We start from the raw sequence: 25,455 nt of genomic DNA on the forward strand, positions 1-25,455 counted from the left end.
AGGGGGCATGGGTTCGATCCCTGATCAGGGAACTACGATCCCACATGCTGCAGCTAAGAGCCCACAGGCCTCTGAATCTGTATCTTTTCTATATGGAATTGTAGAATATTAACACTAGATTAAAAAAATAATAATAAACGATCCACTGGCGGCAAGTTTTTAAATTTGCAAATGCCTTGAAGACAGGACTTTTTGCTCCAATGCTTGGGACCACAACTGACAACCAGTAAATGACCAACAAATGGTCATTCTGATGAGTAAAAAAGCCCCAGTTAAAAGTGAAGTGACAGTTCTTCCAAAGCTCTGTTCTAGCGGAGCAGGAACACTGCAACATCTCCACCTACATCTCAGCTCCCTGTCTAATAACAGTTTACTTATGTCTACTGACATTTTAAAATGGTTCAATTCCCCCTCTTTACTTCTTAAGGGACTGTAGTTTATAAGGTAAAACTACCAAGGTATCAAATATTTAACCCTCTTAAGTGCCAAGATTCGTCTTCAATGCACAACTAAACCACAGGGAAACGTATCAGGTGTTCGACAGTTTCATTTCCATGACTGACTGGCATTAGGAGAACTTGGAACCTTCCATAGTCTGGTTCTATGAGCCGCAGCTTCCAAACAACCAATACGTGTGGTTTTTCTCTTCATGCCATCAAACACCAAAAACAAAGTCCACGATAAATAATCTATTACAAATTCTACTTTTGAAAATAAAGTATAAGGAAGAATTCAATTTAATATAAACACCAAGTGTTCTTTCAAGACTGTAAACTTCCACTGTTCTTTGAGATCATGGCATGGAGATATTCAGATCCACTCCTGAACACCCTTTCTTCTATCCAGTCAACAAATACTTACTAAGCAGCTACAGCTGCCCAATCCTGATTTGGAGGCTTTCACAGTTAACACCACAGATACACTCTAGGAGGGCAGAGAGCACAAGGCAACAGAGGAGACAGGCAGTCAATACATAACTACCTAAATTATAATTTACTTGTAATTGTGAAAAGCACTATAGAGATTAAAAACATAACTTTATGGGGACTTCCCTGGCGGTCCAGGGGCTAAGACTCCAGGCTCCCAATGCAGGGGGCCCGGGTTCGATCCCTGGTCAGGGAGCTAGACCCGACATGCCACAACTAAGAGGCCTAAGAGCCCACACGCCTCAAGGAAGATCCCTCACACGGCAAAGAAGATCCCACATGCCGCAACTAAGACCGGCGCAGACAGACAGACAGACAGACAAATAAATAAATAAATAAATAAATAAATAAATAAATAAATAAATATTTTGAAAATTAATTAATTAACTAAAACATAACTTTATGTGAAATAAAACATTGCTGGCTCAATGTTATTAATATTTGGATTTTTTTCCATTCTCTTCATGGCAAAATAATAATAATAATGTTTAAAATAAAGGGGAGGCAGGGAAGAAATGGTAACAGAAGATGAAGGCTCCAGTTAGAAAATGAAAATCAAACTTCGCCCCATGGTGTCATAGGAGAGCTTTGAAATCAAATCTTTGAGGGGAAAGACTTGGCCGTAAAGCAAAACCATATGGAATTTTCAATCCAGGAAATTGATATACTTAATGTTTATTGTTGTTGAATCCGACCTCGAAGAACTATTCCAATTTCTCTTGAAATAGCTGTACAAACGCAATGAACTGTGTCATAAAACTACTTTGATGTATTTTCTGACTGTCACAAACAGCCACAAGGTTGAAGTAATAGTGTGTGTGTGTGTGTGTGTGTGTGTGTGTTTATGTCTGGGGAGGCAGGTGTTGTTAAATAACAGTATTTGAATTATACTTACACTTGGGCCTTCCCATCCATGGGTTCCACATCCTTGGATTCAACCAACCATGGATCAAAAATATTTGAAAAAAACCCCAGAAAGCTCCAAAAAGCAAAACTTGAATTTGCTTATATAAGTAAAAGTATAAGTAATCTAGAAGGGATTTAAAGTATATGGGAGGATGCACATAGATTGTATCAGGGACATCGAACATACTCAGACTTTGGTATCCACAGGGGTCCTGTAACAAACCACCCGAGGATACCAAGGGATAACTGCACTAGAATTCGTACATCCCATAAAATAATGCCAAATTACTGAGCACACTAAGACCAGAAAATGGAATACAGCAGTGAAGTCCTGGGTACCAAAGACTGCCTGGCTCCAATTAAGCTGAAGGTTGAGACAACACATATTAAAATGAAGTGGAGAACTTCTATATCCTATGATGTTGGAAAAGTTTTAAATGCAATCAAGTAAAATGTCATCCTTAACAATCTCCGGAGACAGTACCATTAGCACATTGAACACGGTACAAGCTTCTCAAATCTTATCTTTTTAACATTTTATTGGAGAACGACAGTGCTTTCTCTGTTACTAAATTGTCCGTATTTCCATGTATGATGATTAATGGAGAAAAAAAAATGGATAAAGAGTAATCAGAACATTCTAATAGATTTAAAATGTACACCAAAATGTTGCAATATTTACCAGGTGTAGACAAGTGCTATAATAATCACCTTTATAGAGATTACTGACAAAATAACAATGGTAATCAAATATATGTAACTATTTAAACTCGTAACAAAGGCTTCTATGATACTATTAGCAATAAATGAGCAACACCCATAAAATATGACTTAATATCACCCTGATAAGACTTTAAGTACATATAACCATTGTTATGTGAAAAACATTATTTTTAATATGTCACAACCCAACAGGGTTTAATTACCCCACCTACTTCAAACTATTAGCTGTTTAATTGAAACCTGAAAAAGTAATATTTATGTGGCCATGGAGAATCATTATGATTGATGAAATCTTTTGTGTTATTCCCATTATAGTCACTTGCATTTGTTATTTTTAACAAGGAAAAATGAAAGGGGAAATGTGTGTTTTAGTTTTGCAACAAAGCTTTTCAGATGATGACTAACTTCTTCCTTTGAACACAAAAAGCCTCTTTAACTAATGTACATATAAATATGTTCTCTACAGTGTGCACTAAGCAAAGAAAGGGAAGAAAAACAAAGGCAGGGGGAGGCTGTAGGACTTAAGCCAGAATTAAAAGCAACCTAGGCAAGATGAGTACATGAACGCTGTCAGGATAGTTGTTATTCTTATTCTCAATTACTTACAGCTCATCTGTTCTCAAGGAAGAAAAATCATAGTTTCTTTTAACCATATCCACAACAGATCTCACTTGAAAGGAAACACAGCAAGTGATTTGGCATGAATGGGCGTATTACCAATTTTCCAGCATCACTACTGAATATTTATGTCGGTGACGAATGATGACACTGGTGAAATATTTTAACACGAAGCCTTGCCTTGTAAATCGTCTGAATGATGCTGTGTCAGAACAACACCTACCATAAATCAGAGGTTTCAGGACCAGTATTTCTTGTTCTAACATGCTACCTGCTCAGCAGAATCACTTGTGTGAACAAGCATAGATTATTGTGTGCTAAGCAGAGCCATCTTACCTCCTAACTTATAGAGCTATAATTTAACAGGCCTATTATCATCAAGGAAATTTTGACAGTGCTGAAATATTATACTTGTTAAAAATATGCATTTAGCACTAACCTCAGTGGTCGTTTGCACTGAATACACAGACAGGTATCCCTGCAATTATTATTCTTCCCTACGGATGACTCTTTTTTCTAGCAAGGCAGTGGTCTGTTGGCAACCGATTTTATAAATAGTAGAGCAAGAGGGTTATTCTGATAGTACAAAAAGCTCACAGTACAAAAAGCTGACCACGTTGCTTTCAAATCACTTTTCACTTCTTCACAAGTTATTAGCAACTTGTAGTGGAGGCTAAGGACTCCCTTTCCAGGTTAAAGAAACGGCAACAGTTCAAACCTCCACTACCCTCCTCCTTGCTCCAACCCTCAGTTCCTACATGATGCACATCCTAATTCGGGGTATTTTACATGCGTGAAATCTGCAGAGCCTCATTTCCCACTCAGTCAAGTTGGAAATATTAATCCTTAGGGCAATTCTAGAGTTTTGATTACGGAAGATAAAAGAATATGTCTTCTCTTAAACTGTAGTGCTACCAGAAGAATAAAAAGAACAAAAGAAATTAGTACTTTTTCTCCTTTGATAAGGCGTTAGCTCTAACTTAACTTGATCTGTAAAGAAAAACTAAGGATATACATTTGTACCTTCCTTTTTACACTGAATGCATAAATAAGTGAACTAACACGTGTGTGCACACTGCAGAAAAATCAGTCGCGTGAAATGAACATGTTGGCCACAATCCAATTAACTTCACGTTTCCGTAAGAGAAGAAATACGACATCTAGCAATGCTGGTGGCACAGTTTCTAGAGCCAAATTAACAAACTGACAGAAAATAAACAATTATTTATCCGGAACCCATTACACTCCAAGCACTCAGCCAAGTGTTTTGTCACAAGGAGTAGGCGTGAAAAAGCAGGACAACTATCTTCTCATCTTGTCTCCAAAGCAAAGGGTGACATTCTAGGCATTTGACAAGAATAAAATATTTCTGCCGACTCTGATGGCATGGATGAAAATGGAAGAAACTGTGTGGTCATATTTCTGACAAAACTCATGTTTGACTCAGGTCCTACAACTGACCATATTCTACCCTTCAGGAATTAAAATATATCCAGTCAAGATGTCAGCAGCGGGGCTTCCCAGCTGGTGCAGTGGTTAAGAATCCACCTGCCAATGCAAGCGACGCGGGTTCGATCCCTGGTCCGGGAAGATCCCATCCCACCTGCTGCGGAGCAGCTAAGCCCGTGCACCACAACTACTGAGCCTGCGCTCTAGAGCCTGCGTGCCACAACTACTGAAGCTGGCACACTTGGAGTCCATGTTCCGCAATGAGAAGCCTGCACACCGCGACTAAGAATAGCCCCTGCTAGCCGCAACTAAAGAAAGCCGGCACGCAGCAACCAAAGCAGCCAAAAAAAAAAAAAAAAAGTCAGCAGCAGTCTATTCCAGTTAGTAGGGTACAACATATAAACTAAGAAATCCCTGGCAGTCCAGTGGTTAAGACTCCGTGCTTCCACTGCTAGGAGGGCAGGTTTGATCCCTGGTAGAGGAACTAAGATCCTGCATGCCGCACTGCACGGCCAAAAAAAAAAAAAAGAAATCTAAATACCTTGTTTGAAATGCTAGATATTTCAGGACAACAAGAGTTTACTGTTTCACACATAATAAGCCACAACAATGTTTTTAAAATTCTGTATCAATACTACAAAATACAGATTCAAGACATAAAAATGGAATTTCCAAGAAATCTTTAATACAAAAAAACCAGATTTTGCAATAAGGTGCCCCTTACATGATATCCCTGAAATAATGTAGATCATGCTGCCCTCTTGTGCCAGATGTAGAAAATAAAACAATTTCTGCCTGTTCAACGGAAACACAATTTGGATTCAAAATAGAAATGATCTCTAAATTTCTAACTGATTTACCGTTGACCTGAGATTTGCGTTACCTGTGTATGAAGATCTGATACAAGTGAAATGCATCTTCGGTGATAAAAGACAAAGATTGGCTAGGAAGAGGTGGACGCAGCAAACAGCACAGGGACACAGCCCACATCTGCAAAGGCACTATACTATTCAAATCCAGCTGCAATCAAATCGTGTAAGAAAGGTCGGGGCCCCTGAAAATGTGTGGCACTTTAATAAACACACACAATACCATTATTAAAATACATCAAAGGAAGAAAGCATAGCAGAGAGATCGGTGAGATAATGGGAAGGTAAGAAGAAAAGAGAAAAAAGAAACATTGCTTTTGCCATTCTAAGGAACAGATTATGAAAGACCAGTAGGCAATAAGGTATCAAATTATATAAACAAACTAAGTAGGGGCTTCCCTGGTGGCGCAGTGGTTGAGAGTCTGCCTGAGGATGCAGGGGACACGGGTTCGTGCCCCGGTCTGGGAAGATCCCACATGCCGCGGAGCGGCTGGGCCCCTGAACCATGGCCGCTGAGCCTGCACGTCCGGAGCCTGTGCTCCGCGACAGGAGAGGCCACAACAGTGAGAGGCCCGCGTACCGCAAAAAAAAAAAAAAACAACAACCAAAAAACAAACAAAAAAACAAACTAAGTAAACTTCATGCACCCAATACAAGGATTCAAAATGGAGAGTAACATAGCCACTGGAGCTTAGAGGGATGGAACCCTCTTTAAAATCGGCTTCCTGGAATGTTAAATTGCAGGCAGAGAAACTATGCTACTCAGAAGAACCACACACTGCATTAAACGCATATATTTAATGCAACTTAAAAGTCAAGCATGTCCATCTCCCTACTGTAGAGGGGAATTTTAAAAAGTATTATATAATTATTAGGTTATACACAATCAATAATGTCAACTAAGAAGCATAATTCCTACCCATGTAAGAATCTGTACTTTTTCCAACTGTAAAAAAGTACAAAATTTTTATCCAAACAGAAAATTAAACTCGATCACTTAAAATTTTTAATCACAAAAAGTTTTCATCTACCACTAAAAGAGTAAATAAATAATTCTTGGCCCCTAAACCTTTTAGGCAAACTAGGCTTTGTAGTACTTATTTGGGCTTCTATTTTCTTGAAGGAATGAAGTCCTGCTAATACATACAGGAGGGGGAAGCAACATAAACACGAGCGTGCCAGCTGCTCTAAGATTAGCGACCTCGAAGATGTCAACGTGGTCCCAAATCCTTGAATAACAAATAAACCAGCGTCTGGAGAAGCCTACAGGTCTTGAACATGAAGAGCCTGGTTAACTGTGGTCACAAGCCCTCGGAGGCTGTGATGACAGACACCCAGTCCCACTTAACGCTCCCAACTTTATGGTTGTGGTTTTCACATTAACTGACAAATTGAAGCAACTTCCCAGCCATAATAGCACATCACCCTCCAATCACTTCTGCATTGTGACGACATAAAAAGACGAGATCTGTGTGGGCCTCTGCAGCTTACCGTCCTGTGCTCTGCACAGTGCCTGGACCAAACAACATGTGCTGAGTACATCTGCACAATATGCTGCCCTGAACAGTCTTACTGAATCCTCACGACAGTCTTGTGAAACAGGAAGCGCAGTGGTTATTCCCATTTCACAGGACAGGAAGTGCCCAGATACCATGTAGTCATAGTCGCTAGGGTTCATTAGGCACTGAGGGTATGCTAAGCGCTGTGAATGTATTAACCTAATTAATTCTAACAGTATCAACATATTAATGAGTGTGTGAATAGCACCCCCATTTTACAGATAAAACTGAGACACAGAGAAATTAAATAACCAACACATAAATATTAACATAATGTTAACAGACTATTACTAACTAGCACCAGAACTGAACACAGGCAGCTGGCTCCAGAGTCCATACTTTTAGAGCAAGGCAGACAACATCCTGCCTTGAGATTTGCCTGCCCAGCAGTACGTATCTGCTTTGGCCTTGGTCACACGGCTAGTTGATGGCCAGGACAAGGCTACTCCTGTCCTCCCTCCAGCCCACATCCCTGCCTTGAAAGGTACTGTCAATCATTGCCAGCAAAAACAAAGCCACCCTGGGCCTCACCACAAGTCGAACCAACTGAACACAGAGGGCATGTATGCTGATGAACTAACTCTGCATAGGAGCCCAGGTCAGCAGCAAGACAGGTCAAAGGCCTGAGGGTGGAGGAAGCAACCACTGATAAACCTCCAGGGACACTCATATCCAGAAACTTACTACTGAAGATCCACCTGCTATGGACCACAAGGCCTCTTACATATCACCAAAAGTCCAATGTAAACTATACAGTTAATTTTATTGAAAAGGTTGTTTACATTTCACTAATCTTGGGTTTTAATTAATTTTTCATTACCATTCTAGGTAAACCTCATAGTCACGGCACATGCCAGAGCTCTGTGATTCCACAAGCGGATGGGAAATGAAAGAAAGAAACACACAGCCCGTCGTGTAGAGATTCATTATAAGAAGGTTCTAGCAGACAACCTACCTTAACAGAATATAACACAGCCAATATTTTAGCAACTAGCCAAAAATATTTAAATATTTTTGCATCAAATGTGGGGTGTTTCATTTGCCACACAACAAATCGGTTCCTAAATCATTCTGCAAAGTGAGCATACACTTATCTTTCCACACACACATAAATTGGAATAAAAGCTTATATGCCTCTATATTCAGATATCCCCTCGTAGGTGAAAAATACCAGCAGAGCTTTTTGTAGAAAATGGATCAACATGCACAGTGATTTTCTTCCAAGCATCTCAAATATCAAACGTAATCAGGCATTAAGTATGATAATAAGACACAGTTACTTTGAAACTTGGTGTCTGACTTACCTATTGGGTTTCTATCAAAGAACAATACTGGAGCTCTCAAAATGGACTCGAACATTTGGTTGTGCAAAGTTTGTGACGAACTAACAAGGACGTAGAAAACCAACAGAGATCTGGCGATGCCAAAAAGGACGGCAGATACAGTTAACCCTGAAATAAAGAAACCACTCAGCACAAGATCTCTGCCTTTTCTTCAAGGATGCTAAACCATGCCACGCAGCTTATAAAGATATTACGTAAATACTTTATTCCATTAAGCATCTGGATTCTAAAAGAGTTTAATGCATTCACAAGATACATTTAAAAAGAAGAATATAAAAATCACTGTATTCCTCTCATTAAATAGAAACCTCATGGGGGAGAAACATCAAGTGTAAAATAAAATTTCATTCAAGGATTTCCTAATTCAATTATACATTCTACTAAAAACTCAGAAGAAAGATAATTTTAAAAAGTAGTGGATGGTCCCTTCTTTGCATTTGAAATCTTACTAATTACAACATGTCTCAATCTAATATTGTGATATGCTTTGGTAACAGCATGTGAATTAACAGGTAACAGGAGAAATGATTTACTACCATTTCCTTGTAGACAAAGCCCAAGTAGCTTTAAAGAAAATAACAATACCACATTAATTTTCAAGCAGAAAATCTAATTCTGGCTAACTGAATTGTAAGAAAAATGCAAATTATAAATATAAATAATCATTTAAATTCCATTTTGTTAGTGATATAAATGAGTACTTACTATGCACATAAAAATTAAAATACCCTCCCCTAAGATCTTTTGAACTCACAATGCTAAATAGAATAACTTCTGTAATAAATATTCCATCAAGTACTTTTTTCCCTTTAGATGACACAACACTATTTAAACCCTGAGAGACGCTCAAATTCCTGGATTCCATCAATAGGCATTTTCCTTAGCCCACCATCCTATATGAATGTATAACAAAATCCCTTCCTTCTTCCTTTAAGCCCCCATAGTCCACCAATTCAGAAGGTAAACAGCTAATGGATTTAGATGTCTTAGCAAGAGATCAACGAAATACACACAAAATTTCAGTGAGTATGTTCTTACAGAGATAACTCACTCTATCTTTGCAGAAGGCTTGTGTGAGTATTTCCTGTGGGAATATTTAAAATTTTAGATGAGGATTTCCTTTTAAAAGTATGTAATGCTACATATATTCTAGGCACTCTTGTGAAAACAGACAGCTTTGTTAATATTAGCCTGGCAAGCCAGAAGTTAAATTAATCGCACAGTTGCGGACATGATAACATTGTGATCTCAAGGTAAGAAAGACTCGGAATCCTAATTCCCAGACACTGGATTTCTCCCTGCTTAGCTTCTCTCTTAAGTAATTAGTGAAGCCCAAGAGATGAGCAATGTGGCAAAGGGGAGTTTTGCATACCTACAAGGGAATAATGCTTTTATTTGGGGGCCCTTGCTGCCAGAGGATTTCATCCAAGGTCCATAAAAGCCAAGGTTTACTCAGAAAGAATTGGAACAATCCGAACCACAGGGTGGGGATCCGTTTCTAATCCTCTTGCCCATCCATATAATGATGTAAGATTTAGCTAAAGCAACCTATTAGAATAGACAATAGCCACATATTTCCAGTGGCTGATTTTCTGAATGTGCAATCCTGGTTTAACTTCCAAAATCCAGTACAGAGCAAATTAAGAGTTTTCATTCAACCTCTCTCTTCTAGTAGATTTTAAAAATAATTATTCTAATTAATTCACAGAATAAATGCGACTCAGACTCTTAATCTGTTAAGACATTACTGAATGACTCCTGGAAGGCCTAGTTGCTCACACGGGCTCATAGTAAGCACCTCAGGCTCTCATATAATGGACCAGATGATTCAATGTTACCTGAGTAAATTCCTAAGTACCGGGATAAATCGAGTTTTTCAGTTACATTCCCTTGTCCATTAACAGTGACATTCAGGGCACTCTGTTCATTCGCCCTATGGAACAGGGAAGAAAAGACATTATGCAATAGATGGAATTAGGTAAATACAAAAAAAAATTAACCTCGATTTAGGAGTCATGTTTTATGCTGGAAAATGTTTCCCAGCTCACAAGGCCCTGTGTCTGTCTACCTTATAAAAATTCAATTTGAATCATGACTTACAGTTCTCAAAATTGTCTGTAAGGAACCTGCTAAGGGTCAGACATCAGGAGAGACCATGGGAGGGTCACACCCACCAGCAGGACCTTTAATTTTTCTTCAGGGAAACTACATGAGGACCAGAAGAGGAGGCTGAACAAGCCCCATCTCTCCCCCATGACTGTATGGGAAACCGAGGATTCGTGTCGATTTTTTAGCACTTTGGGTCAGACCAGGAATCACTCACCAGTATGAAAGCCACCAATCCTGAAGGACGTAGGCAACCTGGAGCAGGAAACAACAATCACTCAAACACTGGCATTACTGACCCCCTCAAAACCCCACTCACTAGAATGGATGATGGAAAGGCTCCAGAGAACGGACACGGTCCTTCCAGCTCAGGTCAGTGGCAAGCCCCGCATCCCAGATAACCACAGGTCAGGGAAGGGCATGTGACATTTTAAAATCTCTAAAAGGCTTCATATTTTTCCTAGAATCTCTCTGTCACGCACACACAATACCAGGAAGCCTCACTTATTTTGCTCCGCACATATTAATGCTTTTCAGTGCAAATCCTAGTGGACTGCAAAATACAGTAATAATTGTATACATGTCAGGATTTTTCAAAGGAAAAAAGCTTGACAGGTACTGTGATGGTCAGTTTTCTGTGTCAGCTTGACTAGGCCAGTCTCCAGGGATTCAACGAAACTCTCACCTAGATATTGCTGTTAAGGTATTTTGTAGATGTGGTCCACATCTATCGTCCGAATGTAAGTAAAGAACATTGCCCTGAACAGTGTGATGGGGCTTCTCCAGTCAGACGAAGGCCTTAAGAGCAATAATTGAGGCTTCCTGGAGAAGGAAGAAATTCTGCCTCAAAACTGCAGGGTCAGCTACTGCCTGGGGTTCCAGTCTGCACGCCTGCCTTTCTGATTTCAGATTCACCCAGCTAGATCCCACAATCTCAAGGAGTCAGTTCTCTGAAATAAATCCCTTAATACACATATTAAAAATAATAATACAGTAAAATAAATAACACAGTACCTTAGGGCACAGATCAAAATAAATGTCCTTACTTACCTGAGCTGAGATGTTTACAGGAATAAGGAAAATGATGATAAGCCAGTGGGCACCAGCTGTGAAGTAATTCATGTAGGCCTTAAAACCAACTTTTCCTTCCAAACGGCTCTCCTCAGATAGTGTAACCTGTATATTCTCAGTCTGGAAAGGAAAGGCAGTGAGAGACAAAAATATAAATAATGAACCCTAAAATTTTAAAAGTTCAACAATGACCTCCACTGCAAAGCTGTGGGGAAAGAGACACAACTTATATGGTGATAGGAGTGTGCAAGATGGTCCACCTCCTACAGAGAAAGGTGTGGAAATACCTAGCCAAACCATGTATGCATTTCCCCAACCATGCTACTTCCAGGAATCTATTAGAGATAAGGAATACCATTTGCACCATGTTCTTGGGTACCTTTGCTTAAATTAGAACACCAGGATTGATAGCCCACTTACAACATAACTGATTAAGGTATAAAGGCAGAAGCTTTTTCCAAAATAATTATACAAAATGTTATGTAGCTAAAGTATCCCTCTAGTTTATTTGTGTCACTCAATTATAGAAACATAAAACAAAGTGTTCAAAATATTAGTTAAATAGGGTAAACTGAGTTCACACTGTGAGCTGGAGACATGTGAGTTTGGATAGCAGGGGAACAGCATATGAGCCAAATCTATTTGGTTCCTCAATTTCAGAGAGGGATTCCTGAGTTTGGAATGTGACTGACTAATCTGAATTCTTATCAGAATCATCCAGGCTCCCGGGTTTGGATAGTGAGGGATTGGACATCGAGGAATACCTGTGCAAGGTTCTAAGGGAGATCTAGTGCAGTTCTGTCTGGAGGACTTAGAATACATTATAGAGTCACATGGGCTATGGATGTCCTGGGCTCCATGCTGGCCACTGGAAATGCAAGGTGGATAAGGTGTGGTTCTCGGTCTTGAAAGATAAGAAAGACGAGAACTAACTCCAAAGTGTCTATGTGTCAGGTCCTTTGGACATGCTACCTTTGGCCTATCACAGGCCATCTGACAATGGGGAAAAATACTACCATCAGTCATCTGCACTGCCAGAACACTCCAACACGTAGGAAAAGTAGCTGATTTAATGTAAGTCATAGCAGGCTGGGTATGAGGGGGTCTTCAAATTAAGCCTCTGGATGAATAAGGGAAGCCAGGGTCTACCAGAGCAAGTACGATTTAACTATGGTAACATGAAGAGTTCTAATGTCAATATCACATGCGTCCTGGAATTCACAGCAGTACACCCACTACTGGAGTCCGTAAGATTCTCGACCCTACACCCAAAGAAGAACCCTAATCAGGCTTGCTCCCTCCATGCTCTTTTAATTCTACCAATTCCACGGAATAAGGCCTAGGCAACTTAGGATCTACTTTGGGACAAACGAAGATGTCATGAGTGGAGCAGCCTGAAGGTCCACGAGTCCACCAAGAGCAGACAGACCAGGACATGTCGCAGGATGACAAACTCACATCTTGGTCCTCTGGAGCGGCATCTTTCAACGAGGGTCTGGAAGACTGTTGAGACCAAACTGAGGACTCGGAAAAGGTGCGATTCCTCAGAGTTGGAGTTCCTGGAACTGTAGATGGCTCAGTCTCCTCATTCTCCTTCTTTAAAATGGAACCAAAATCTATCCCAGATTTCAGGAACTCAGTGTAAGTCCCCTTCTGCACCATTTCTCCCTAAAATAGCAATAAAGAATTTGAAAGGAATGCATTTGCATTTGACTATACTAATATAATGTAAATACTAATCAAGAGAAGTAAATTAATCTTAAATTATGATTTTTGTTAAAAAAAATGACCCTTAGACCTGAAATTCTGGTTAACAAATCCAGTTCAGTTCAACTGAACTGAGCATTCTGTTCTCTGCCACACCCTGCGTTAGGTCCTGGGGGATATGAAAGAAATGTGTGATCATGAATTTAAAATGCAGGCCACCGACGTAACTATCATGGGCATTTTCAGGGAAGCAAAAAGCACAGATGTTGGTGGGAGTATCAATATAGTCTGTTTAGACAACACGGGAATTGAGAGAACTCATGAGTGGCGTCTTCATGGTCTTTACAACCTCCCCACAAACGCAGAAGTTAGAAAATTCAATATTCCACCTGATAAAGTAGCTAAACAAGGAGGCCCTAAGACTGGGATGGCTCTAATGCCTTGGTACCCCATGCCACAAACGAAAACTTCAGCCAGAACCAATGCACTTTAGTCTGAATAAGAACTTAGGAACAAACAACCAATCACAAGCATCCAGTCTTCCCCAAATCAGGCAACTGCTTCAACTATACCAGTCTAATACTTTTCTTTGAACACATGTGACACATCATTGTACAGTTTCCCTCACTTACAAAGTTATATAAAATAGTGCGCAGAAGATTTCTATTTTTTCACCATACAAAAAGAGACACAGCGGATTCATTCAGTTGCAAACAAAATATGGAAAATCCCAGGATGCAAAACTAAACAAAGGAGGGCAGCTCTGGTTAAGGCAGTATGGCTGAGTCCCTTTGCTGTGCATCTGAAACTATCACAACATTGTTCACTGTCTATACTCCAATATTAAATAAAAAGTTTATACATATATATATATATAACTAATTTTAAAATGAGAGAATAAAAAAAAATACTAAACAAAGGAGGGCAGCTCTGGTGAAGGCAAGACAGATGGAAGAAGGTGGGCCAGGACCCCAGCTGGTACCCCTCTCACCCTATCCCCCGAGGCAGGCCACTGGGAGAAACCCAGTGAAGCCTTTGGGTACCACCTGACACTGCAGAACTAGAAAATTATTCAGGATATATTGTGTCTTGTTCCACTTGGGAAGCAAAATGCATACACCTTCTTTAAGGAAATTACAACCTTCTACTTACTTATCTGTAAGATGCACAGGGAAATGACTAGTGGTACAAAGAAAGCAATTTTACTCTGCAGCCAAACGTTGATGATTCTGGAGGGACAAGGAGGCAGTCATCCCCTCTCTGCCGTGAGAGAGGGACCAGACAAACAGTAAGGGTGGACCCCAACTCACCCAAGGGTGCTCACCAGCGGACAACTGCTTGTTCTGACAGTACTAAAGCTGAGGGTGGTCTCCTCCAAGCAAGCAATAAGGGGGCCCTGAAACATCCACACCCTGGTTATTCTGGTCATTCAGGTTACTCTGACGATCACCGATTCTGTGCTCACGACACTGCTAATGCTGGAGCTTTACCGCGCTAGCGCCATGTCTCTGCATATGAAATTGATTATTCTCAAGCTGGAAGAATCTGAGCCCCCCATTTAGGGAGGAATGGAGGATCTGCAGTTTAATACTCTTCTTTATGGCAGAAATTCGTTTCATAAGTGAAGGCCCATTGGGACAGACAAGGGTTCACGATGGAAGTGCTGAGGAACACAGGCAAACAAGCAGCGAAGCATAAAGCAACCACTGACTCGGCAAAATGCTCATTAATCTCCACTCAACCCCCAAACACGTGAGTTGTTGTGCATTCAATGAATGGTGGCCCCCCAAAAAGGTATGTTCAAGCCCTAAACATGACACCTCTGAACATGACCTTATTTGGGTACAGCTTCTTTGTACCCGTAATGAAGGAAAGATGGCGTCATACTGGAGTACGGATGCCTGAAATCCAATACAACCGATGTCCTTATGAGAAGAGAAGAGCCTAAGATAGACACAGGGACAATGGCCACGTGACACTGGAGGCAGACACCACAGTGCTGCAGCTGGAAGCCAAGGAACCACAAGGAAGGCCGGTGAACCCCAGAAGCTGGAAGGGAGGATTCTCCCCTAGAGCCTTCAGGGAGCGCACGGCCCTGCCAGCACCTTGATTTGGGACGTGCAGCCTCCAGAACAGTGAGAAGATATATTGCTGTTGTTTTAAGCCCCCCAGTCTTCAGTAGTTTGTTATGGCAGCTCTAGAATCTTCTTAACAATACCAAGACTTCTGTTTCTGCCATTGCCCATCCAGCAAACACTGGAGGAATCTTTTAAATCCCACCTCAGACCACATCACTCCCCTGCTCTGGACCGCCCAGCGGCTTCCATCCCACTTCCTGGCCCGCAGCCCACTGCTTAGAGACCAGCGCCCTCCACGTCCCCCTGCTCACTCTCCTCAGACACGCTGGCCATCCTGCCATTCCTCCAACCTGCCAGCTCAGCTCCTTCCTTAGGACCCCCTCCCCCAGGTGCCTGGATGGCCTCACCTTCATGTCACTCAGGCCCAAGAGGCACCAGCTCCTCAGGGAGGAAGCCAGGATATCAGCCCCACCCCCTCTTTCATCACATCTGTCCCCGTAAGAATGGGAGCCCTGGGAAGGCAGGGCTTTGTCCTACTGCTGCACACGATCCCACACGTATCAGACCCATAAAAAGATCTGAACAGTGAGACAAAGCAACTGGGTAAACCAGCAGAGTGGGCATCTCTAACTGGGGGTGCTCGGTTACCCATTTTGGTATTAATGAAAAATGCTCTTTAGGCAAACTGTATAACAAACAGGTGGATAAAAACATGTCTCAGTATCTCTAATTTCCAAATAATACACTTTGATTTAGGTTGTGGAAGGGGAAAATAAAAAGTTCTAAATCAAATAGCATCATTATCCTTAACAATTTTCACAACAACACTGATAATTCAGCAACTCTGCAGTAGCACTTTTATACAGTGTAGGGTTTATGTGGCTTAGAGTGTAACAGTGATATTTCTAAGGTCTTTGGATTCATCCTCAAAGTCATGGATACTGGCTCTGAGAAAAGGGGGGCATAAAACTGAGGCAGAAAAGGGCGTTTACGAAGAATCCAAGGAGAGTGACCTGCAGGGAGGGCTGGCCTTCAACAAAACTAGGTGCTAGCAATTTCCACAGACTTTTAGAAATTACTTACATCTTTCAATATCAGAATCTGACTTGCAGCTTTTAGGTACTGCAACTGATGTGTCACTAAGATTGTGATCTTCTGATACAAGGCTTGACAAATGCACCTACAAATGTAAAGGTACAGTATGCAAAAGCACATTAGTGGAGGTGCTCCAAATTGGAAACAGAGAATTTGAAAACATAATGAGAAAAAGACAAGACAGCAGTCAAAGTTCTCTACTTCAAACACCAGTATGAATACAAATTAAATACAAATATAAATCAATCAATTCAACTAGGTCCTCAAATCAGCAGCAAGTTTGAATCTAGCTCCACTAAAAAATTCTAAAAAGCAGTCCAGTGAAAGATGCACCAACTGTTAAGTTGTTTTTCCTAAAACTGATCTTAACAATTATTTACAGAGTTCACGATGAAAAACAATGGAGTAAAACTGAGATTCCAAAAGTTGACTGAATTAAAATACTAATTATTTTATACCTATGTTGAGAATGGGAGAAGAGTCATCTATGTCATATAAAAACGTACACATTTTTCGTAGACAGTTTCCTAGGTGATTGTTTATGATGTACATATTAACCCCCTAAAAAAGTCATAGCTTCTCAGTAACGTTAGCCAGACTGCATTTTGTAGACATTTCTTCCCAAATAACATTAGATTGAAAACAAATGCTATCATGGCCTTGATCAGTCTCTACAAAACTCCCAGTCTCATCCAGGAAGTAAATCTTATTTCATTTGCACTGAAAACTTTCTGAATGTGAAAATGAAAGATGAGAGTCCAAACGGTCCACATCACAGTGGAAGTCATCCAGTGGCTCAACCCACGCCAATTCTCTTAGCCAAAATCCCCTCAAGTATTCAAACTTCAGAGTTTTTTTTACAGTAACCCCTCAAACTGCTCCACATTTTAAATGCAGGCCCCTAGGGACTCAGCCCCAGGCTCATCCCATAGGCGTCTACAACCCCTCTGGGGAAGCGAGTAGCCGGATCCAGGGCCCCGGTGACCACGGGCAGGGCTCCAGGCGTGTACTCTGGGTGCCCGAGCCCCTCGCAGAGCAAATCTCAGGGACCTGGGCCACAGCTCAGCCTGCTGAGTGAGCCAGATGCAGAGTCTGGAGGCAGCAGGCTGCAGCTCAGTCCCTCTCACGAGCCTGACAGCGTCGGACAAGCTACTAAACCTCAGTGTCTTCATCTCAAAACAAGGCCAATGACAACTCACCACATGTTCTGAGAAATCAAACCACCAATCCGCTCAGTACACGTCAGCCCCTCCTGCACTCCTGCTAACCCACGAGCAGTCATGTGCTCTGGACTCAGGACAGAAAAGTCCTAAGGGGACACGCTGGACACTGGGTCTGTGATCAAAAGCAGGACTCCAGGATGTAGACAGACACCAGTGCTTCATTATGTCCAAACGGACTTACTTTTACCTTTTGACATGTCTTAGTTCAGATCTTGTACTAAATTTCTTGACCAAGTAAACACCTTTTCAGACTTAGCGCTAAAGCTTTTAATGGAATTGTTTCTCCTAAATTCAAAATTATCTGTCAATAACCACTGAAGGCAGATGTTAATCAAATCTAATGGGCTGCCATGTCCAAGACAGAGCTACCCAAAAGTTTTAGAATGTCTTCTTCCTGTAATTCCATCACAGAAAAGGTAGTATAAATAATTACAATAAAGTGATCATTTGATGGCTACAAATTTATTCCTAATTAAGACTTTTAATCCAAATCTCTAGGAAAATAATCTATCTTCCAAGTTTTTAAGAGTAAAGATTTCCAAGACATACCATAAAAAAAAATTGATTCAGGGATGAGTTCTTTAAGCATTATTCCTATATAAGGGCTGTGTTAATCCTATAATACTATATATATTCCTATATAAGGGCTGTGTTAACAGGGGATACATCCCGTAGCAGAGTGAATCAAATAGGAATGAAAAAGAGCACCCATCTACATTCATTCATTCGACAGGCTTTGGTGAGATACCAGGCACAGTCTTAACTGTCGAGCATACATCCACAGGTGAAGAAAGCAGACACTACTCAGCACCATGTACAGGACACACTAAACAAGTATAGAAAATGCACCATCGGGCCGTGATGTGTGCTCTGAAGGAACAGCAAGGGGGGCTGCGGTCTTAGATGGGGGTGACACGGGAGCCCTGAGACTATCTGGGGGAAAACATCCTGGAAAAAGGTACAGCGGGTCTAAGGGTCCTGGGACAGAACATGCTCGGCTAAGGAACCTTCATGCATTCACAGCTTATAGCGGGTGGGGAGGACTGATAAATGGTCAAGTGCAACCCACTGAGGGCTGCGGGAAGACAGAAGGGCACAGGCTCCCCCTGAAGGAACAGGAGGGAAAGGCAGGGGCTCTGGCACAGAGGGAGCCATATCTACAGACAGATAGACAGGTGAGAGAAAGGGCCCGTCACAAAGCCAGCACGGCTGGAAGGCCGAGTGGGTGTGAGGACCAGCTGGAAAGGCTGATGGGGGCAGATGGCAAAGAAGCTCATTCTCCGTTTGAGGACCTGGAGCTGCAGCCTGAACAGGAGGGGAGTCTGTGAAGGGCTGCAGCAGGGAGGGCGAACTGTGTGGACAGCAGCGTGGGCACCTGACCAGGACAGACCCGAGAGCTGGTGACGCAGGAGCCGGGGGGTCTGGCCACGTGGGGCTCTCTGAACCAAAACGGGATCCACCGCTGGACACAGGTGAGACTGCATCAGTTCACCTAAGGCTCTAACCTTCCGTAGGTGAGAGAATCCACTTAAGGTTTACAACGTATAGTTGGAAAACTCACAAACCTTAATAACCTCGGCTATAGGTTCATGACTCAGGGAAACTGTTAAGGGCAAGTAGAAGTGCGATTCGTTCACTTTTAATACAAAACACTCCCCATTACTAAGCTTGGACACGACCACCATCTTCCATAGCAAACTGTTCCATCCAATTTTCTAACTCGTTGAGAACATTCTCCAGTTGCTGCTGAGTGATTTCCTAAATTGCATTCGTGCTCCCTGCCCTAAGTTTCCCCAGAGAATGTGGTTCTGATTAGCAAACAACAGTCTGAACAAGGCTGCTTCTATCAAGTGTACATCCAAGGTCATTAAACCCAACAACTCTAAACACTGCCTGTGTTAGAAGAAGAACCTGGGAGAACTTCTGTGGTCAGCACCCTGGGAACAGGGAGGCTGAACTGCCCGTGATGCCAGGAGAACGGGGGTGGGGAACCTCTGTCACAGCACCAGTGCCTGTCACTGAACCCGTGACAAGCCACAAGGCACTTCTCTAAGGGAAAAATTCATCAACTCATGATCAGGAGAGGGTGGGAAAAGGGGGTCAGGTCAGAGAGCTGGAGGCCATGCCACGTGTCGGCTGCCCTGCTCTTGTGTTCTGAAAGATTCAATGCTACTTGTGCACTTTTTTTTATTGTGGTAACATATACATAACGTAAAGTTTGCCATTTCAACTATTTTTAAGCATACAGCTCAGTAGCATTTAAGTACGTTCACACTGCCGTGCAGCCATCACCACCATCGATCTCCAGAGCTCTTTCACCACCCCAAAACTAAGCAAAAATTAACATACAGACTTTGGTGGAACCCGCCAATGACCCCTGCTTAGTGGATGTGGAATCCCAGCTCCCAGTATCCAGAGCTCAGGGCTGCCTCACCCGTCTCTCTCTCACACTGCTGACTGTGCGAAAGCCTCTTTACTATGCTACTTAGGACTTGCTGTGAATGAAGTTTTTCCCCCAAAAAATTCATGTTGACACGTTATTCACCAGTACCTTAGTATCTGGTGACAGGGCCTTTAAAGAAATAATTGTTACCCTTAATTACACGGGGCCTAATCCAATCTGACTGGGGTCCTCAGAAAGAGAGGAGCCCAACACCTAAGAGCAGGGCACGTGGACAGAGAACAGACCACGTGCGGACACAGCGAGAGGACACGGCGAGGAGGATGCCGTCGGAAGTCAGGAAGAGAGGTCTCAGCAGCAACCAAACCCACCCACACCTTGACCTTGACCTTCCAGCCTTCACCATATAACAGGCTGCTATAGACTGACTGTTTTTTTTCCTCAAAATTCATACGCTGAAACCCAATCCCCACAGTGAAGGTACTAGATATGGGGCCGTTGGGAGGTGATTAGGTCATGAGGGCAGAGCCTGCATGAATGGGATTAGTGCCCTTATATAAGGAACCCACACGGCTCCCTCACCCCTTCTGCCACGTGAAGACACAGGAATCGGGCCCTCACCAGACACCAAATCTGACAGCACCTTGACCGTGGGCTTTCCCAGCTTCCAGAACTGTGAGAGATAAACTTCTCTTATTTCTTAGCTGCCCAGTCTATGGTCTCCTGTGAGAGCACCCTGGACAGACAGAGCCCTAGCAAACTAAGAGGAACTGACAGCGAGAATTTCAAATTGCTTCTCTCTGCCGTACAACCCGCATCCTCCAGGCAAGGACGTGCCTGCTGCTGTTCTCACAGCCTTGCTTCTTCCCATTTAGCAAAAGGAACTGAATCCTATTCTCAGTGTCCACCTTTGCTTCTAATCTTCCTATTTAGCAAAAGGAACTCAATCCTATGCTCAGCCTCCACAAACCCTTCCAGCCTGCAGGCCCACAGGGCACTTCCCGCTAAGGCCAGTGCACAGGGAGCTTTCCAACTTCACCTGAAAGCCTACAGCTGCCCACTTCTACTTCCATTTAGCATTTACCATCCTATAAACAGACCCTCTAAACCGCGACTCTGCTGAACTTTTCCCAGGCATCCGTCTTAACAAGCTCCATAGAGACAGATTCCTTAGAGGCAGAAATGAGAGCTGAACGTCTCAGTCTCCCTTATTCTGCCCCGTGTGGGTCCCTCCCCTCTCCTGGCTCACTGTTCTCCTCTGTAAACTAAGAGGTTGTGTGCAACAGCCTCTGTAAGGGCATGGATCTCAGTGCACACAGCAGGGCTTTAATAAGTGCAGCTAGAACGGCTCGTTGGCTTTAACAAGGTGCACAACAGCAAGGCAACTACCCGTGGGGTAGGTGTGGGTGCCGTTTCACAAAAAGCAAGTTCACAAGGCTTTCGAAGAGGCCAGTCTAGACTCCACAGAGGCCTCAGTCAGCGTGTGTTAGGACACATTATACACAGAAAAGCATCAGAGCTGTTCTGCTTCAGGGGTTCCGTGGCCAAACAAGAGCCCCTGACAACACATTCCAGAAACTCAAAGTGAAAGTCAGGATTTCAGCCAGATTCTAGATACCCAGTTACAAATTCAAGTTAACCGTGCACTGTGGGTCTAAGTATTAATTCTAGTAAGCATCCATGAAGCAATGTTAAATATATGAAGTCATACTTAGATATGGAATAACTCATTATTAAGTTCTAGACTGTATTAAGTATTTCCAAACCAAAAGAATAATAAGCGTAAAAAACTAGGCCTTTCCATGGAAGCCCTATGTCACTACTGAAAACTTCGATTCTAACACGCCTTAAACAAATGATGGAGGGAAAGGACTGGCAGCCAAGTACCAGGCTACTGAGTCCCACTCTCTGATTTAAAAACCGTACGTACACCGTCGTTCTTACTGCTGGGGTCTGGATCCATCCAGTGTCTGGTGATTCACTGCAAGCAGCAGGGAGACCTGCCATCTGCCCCTCTACTGCCTAAAGCATGGCCTCCACTGGCCTCCACACACTGGAAGCTCCTTCTGCATTTTCCTGTCTTGACCTCATCATTATGCAAATTTCTCTAGGATGGATCTTCCGTGGAGGGAAGGGAGGGGAGGGCGGGACCCCAGTGCAGAACAAGCGGAGTCTCCTGAAGCACAAGCGCTTTCCTGAGCTCTCTTCCCTGATCTCCATGGGGCTCTCGGAAAGCAGAAATGACAGAAAACAGGAGCAAACTCACAGTTCGAACAGGTGCCTGCTCACTTCTGCATCTACTGCACTGAGCGGATCGTCCAGGAGGTAGATGTCTGCATCCTGATACACGGCTCTAGGAAACGTAGAGAGACGTCAGGAGAAGAACGCTTCCAGCTTCCCGGGTCCCGTCTTTGAATCAAGATGGTGTCCAACAAATCAGGATTCATTCCAAGAGCCCAGGGAAAAGGGCCAAGACCCTGCTTCACACAGGCCCACCCGGTAAGCGGGGTCTGCGTGCTCACGTCCACCAGGAGCCATGGGGGAGGGAGGGGCAGGATGGCAACGGAAACGCCCTTTACCTCGCGAGGTTGACCCGGGCTTTCTGCCCTCCGCTCAGCGTGGTCCCCCGGTCTCCTATCACAGTTAGGTCTCCATCCTCCAAAAGCTGTAAATCCTACATGGAGACAGAAAAGGGGAAAAAGAGAAAAACTTCAAATGTGCTCTCCTCCTGCCATCCTAACCTTTTTAGCATTAGTTCTTTATACAAGTATGTGATCAACAGCAATGGGTATATTTTATAGTGACTAAATTGTAACCTTAAACATTAAAAAAAAAAACCTCAGGGCTTTTCATTTTTTTTCATTCTGTAGCTTTTCACAGCATTTAGGCAGTTGACTATTTTGACACACATTTATTGAGGATCGACTATATACCATGCATTGTTCTGGGCACAAGGAATTCAGCCAAGAGGAAACAAAGTCCCTAGAGTTTCTTTCCGTGATGGGAGATGGAAAATTACCATGAGTGCAAGTACTAAGGACTAGAAGAAAAAGGAAGCCAGCTTAGGGGGATAGGGAGTAAAGGAGGGAAAGTGAGTCACTACTGGGGTCGAGAAGGGCTCTGTTCAGAGGGGGTTTGAGTAGATCTGTTGGAGGGTGGAGGGGCTTAGATTTAGATTGCCTATAACTATCATCTGACAGATCCTGGTATAGACAAGCAGAGTTTGCAGAGAGTTTGTTTTCTACTAAACCCCTCAGGCATCAACCTAGGATACACAGACTACCTTTCTACAGATGAAGCCCTCATTTCTTGGTCTCTACTTCAGCAAATTTGGGGAGAGAACTAGTGGCATACTGGGATCTCCATGATAAACTAGTCCTTTGAAATCCCTAAGTCTCATTTTCAACTTCTACAGAAATGTGCTGCAGAAACAAGAATCACTAAACTCAAGGATCCTGGGACAATCAAAACAAGTGTACAAACACCCTCCATAAATGGAATAAGGACGTGAAGGGATTGTAACTTGCTATTGGTGATTGAGGCCTATTTTCTCATCAGATCAACAGTGAAAACCCACGCACAGTGTGAATCATGACACGCAAAGCACATGACCACAAGGAGAAGAAAGAGACTATCCCCATCATAACCCTCCCTGACAGCCACAAAGACACACAGGCACACACAGGTTCCCTGTACACTCAAAGCTTAAATGCGGAGCATCAAACAAAAGGCAGCAATTGCTCTGTCGTGAAAATTCATCATTTTTTCACCTTAATTCTTTACTACCATCGCTTGCTTTTGGTTTTCCTGAGATACAATAAGCCGTTTTAAGACACACTCCCAGCCTTACACACACACACACAGAGTTTACTTGGCCTCTGTTTCACTGAAGACACTCCTTGCAAACCGTTCTGCTTAGTTTTTAGGCCTACATTTTATGCTGTTTTGGTTTTCTTCTCAAAACAGCACCACACTGTAGTGCAGCGATCTGAACCATGTTTTAGAAAAGGCACTTAGATCCACTCGAGCACAGTTAGGGCATAAGGACCAGGCTCTCTCTCCAAGTCTGGTAGGAGGACTTCAAGTGTGTTGTCAGCTCTGCAATCTATTTAAGAACCAGCCACAAATGGGAAAACGTTTTAGACGATTTGAACTAAAATCCAAGTCAGGCTGATTTCCCAGCCACCATTTTCTGATTAGGTTACAGGGGAAAAGCCTGAGTTCATCATATATTACAATTCCTCCCACTGACAGGAAGGTATTCTTATTCACCAATTTTCAATGAAAAGCAGACACACAAACTACGGGAAAACTAGGAAATGGCGACGCTGGTTGGATGCCATCTGTCCAGAAGCACATCAAGGGCCCTTTAGGGATGCTGGAGACTTAGTGTACAAACATGGAACAGACTGTTAAAATATTTAATGGGGACCTGACGTGAGCCCCTGGCCGAGGAGGGCTGGGTTCCAGAGTCAAACCACGTAAAACTGCCTTTCATCACAGCTTTAAATCCATTTGGCCGATAGCACTATGATTTCCATTTTAAAGATGAGGCCAGGTAAGGTTCAGAAAAACAGACGAAATCCCATGGTTTTTTCCCTACTAAATAGAGAAACTGAAACTCATTCCCTGAGCCTTCTGTCTCCTAAGCCTTGCAGTTTAAACACGATTCCTACAGCAGGCCAAACATTATTAGGTTGTTCCCTACATTGTGTTGTATAACTCCCTATGGGGTCACTTTGAATATGGCACCAGCTTAATTCGACGTTGCCAAGTGTGATTACTTTATATTTTAACTACAGATATGTCTTCGGCTCAATGAACTTAAACACGTACTTCAATTAGATCTAGTAGAAAGCATCTAATTATTAAGATATGTAATAAAAGAAATGCTGCTTTTTCCTGTTTTATGGGAACCACCCATAAAGAGAAAACTTTATTATTTTTGTTTCCATGTATGTATTTACTGAAAACCTGGCAGGTTTGCATTTTACAAACATTGCCTTTCTCTTTACAGTAAACCCATACCTCCCCCTTATTTTATAAAAAGGAAACAGAGAAACACTTGAAATTACCACTCAGGACCATTTCTCTCCAAAGACCACACGTTTTTTTCCTACTCCACATGTAGTCTCTGTATCTACAGGTCAAAATAATTCCACGACACCAGTATTACCTGTGACGGTCTTATGCCCATTCACGGACACATGGATTCCATTTCAGAGCAGCAGCAAAACCTCTTGGAAACCCTGTGACCCAAGGCCCTCATTTTGCTGCAGAGACGTCAGAGGCCCAGGCAGGAAACAGGACGTGTCCAAAGCGACAGCAGGCAAGTGACGACGCCGGGGCCAGGACTCCGCCCTGCGCTCCTTCTCCGCCCT

The 25,455-nt window shown here is 42.6% G+C and overlaps 1 protein-coding gene across 5 annotated transcripts in view; it reads right to left on the reverse strand.

The window, feature by feature from the left end:
* Positions 1-25,455, reverse strand: part of ABCC4 (ATP binding cassette subfamily C member 4 (PEL blood group)) — a 211,379-nt gene that overhangs the window by 97,027 nt on the left and 88,897 nt on the right. For 4 of the 5 annotated variants that reach the window (XM_082602459.1, XM_082602461.1, XM_082602460.1 and 1 more), the window contains 8 exons: positions 22,654-22,748; positions 22,341-22,427; positions 16,439-16,535; positions 13,029-13,238; positions 11,550-11,690; positions 10,717-10,754; positions 10,232-10,326; positions 8,355-8,501 (listed from right to left, as the gene is read on the reverse strand). In XM_082602459.1, the coding sequence (XP_082458585.1) occupies positions 8,355-8,501; positions 10,232-10,326; positions 10,717-10,754; positions 11,550-11,690; positions 13,029-13,238; positions 16,439-16,535; positions 22,341-22,427; positions 22,654-22,748 (910 nt within the window). The remainder of the gene's footprint in view (positions 1-8,354; positions 8,502-10,231; positions 10,327-10,716; positions 10,755-11,549; positions 11,691-13,028; positions 13,239-16,438; positions 16,536-22,340; positions 22,428-22,653; positions 22,749-25,455) is intronic. The other variant, XM_082602457.1, reaches the window with a different exon arrangement.

Source organism: Mesoplodon mirus (genome assembly GCF_964341445.2).
Source record: "Mesoplodon mirus genome assembly, chromosome: 17".
NCBI lineage: Eukaryota > Metazoa > Chordata > Mammalia > Artiodactyla > Ziphiidae > Mesoplodon > Mesoplodon mirus.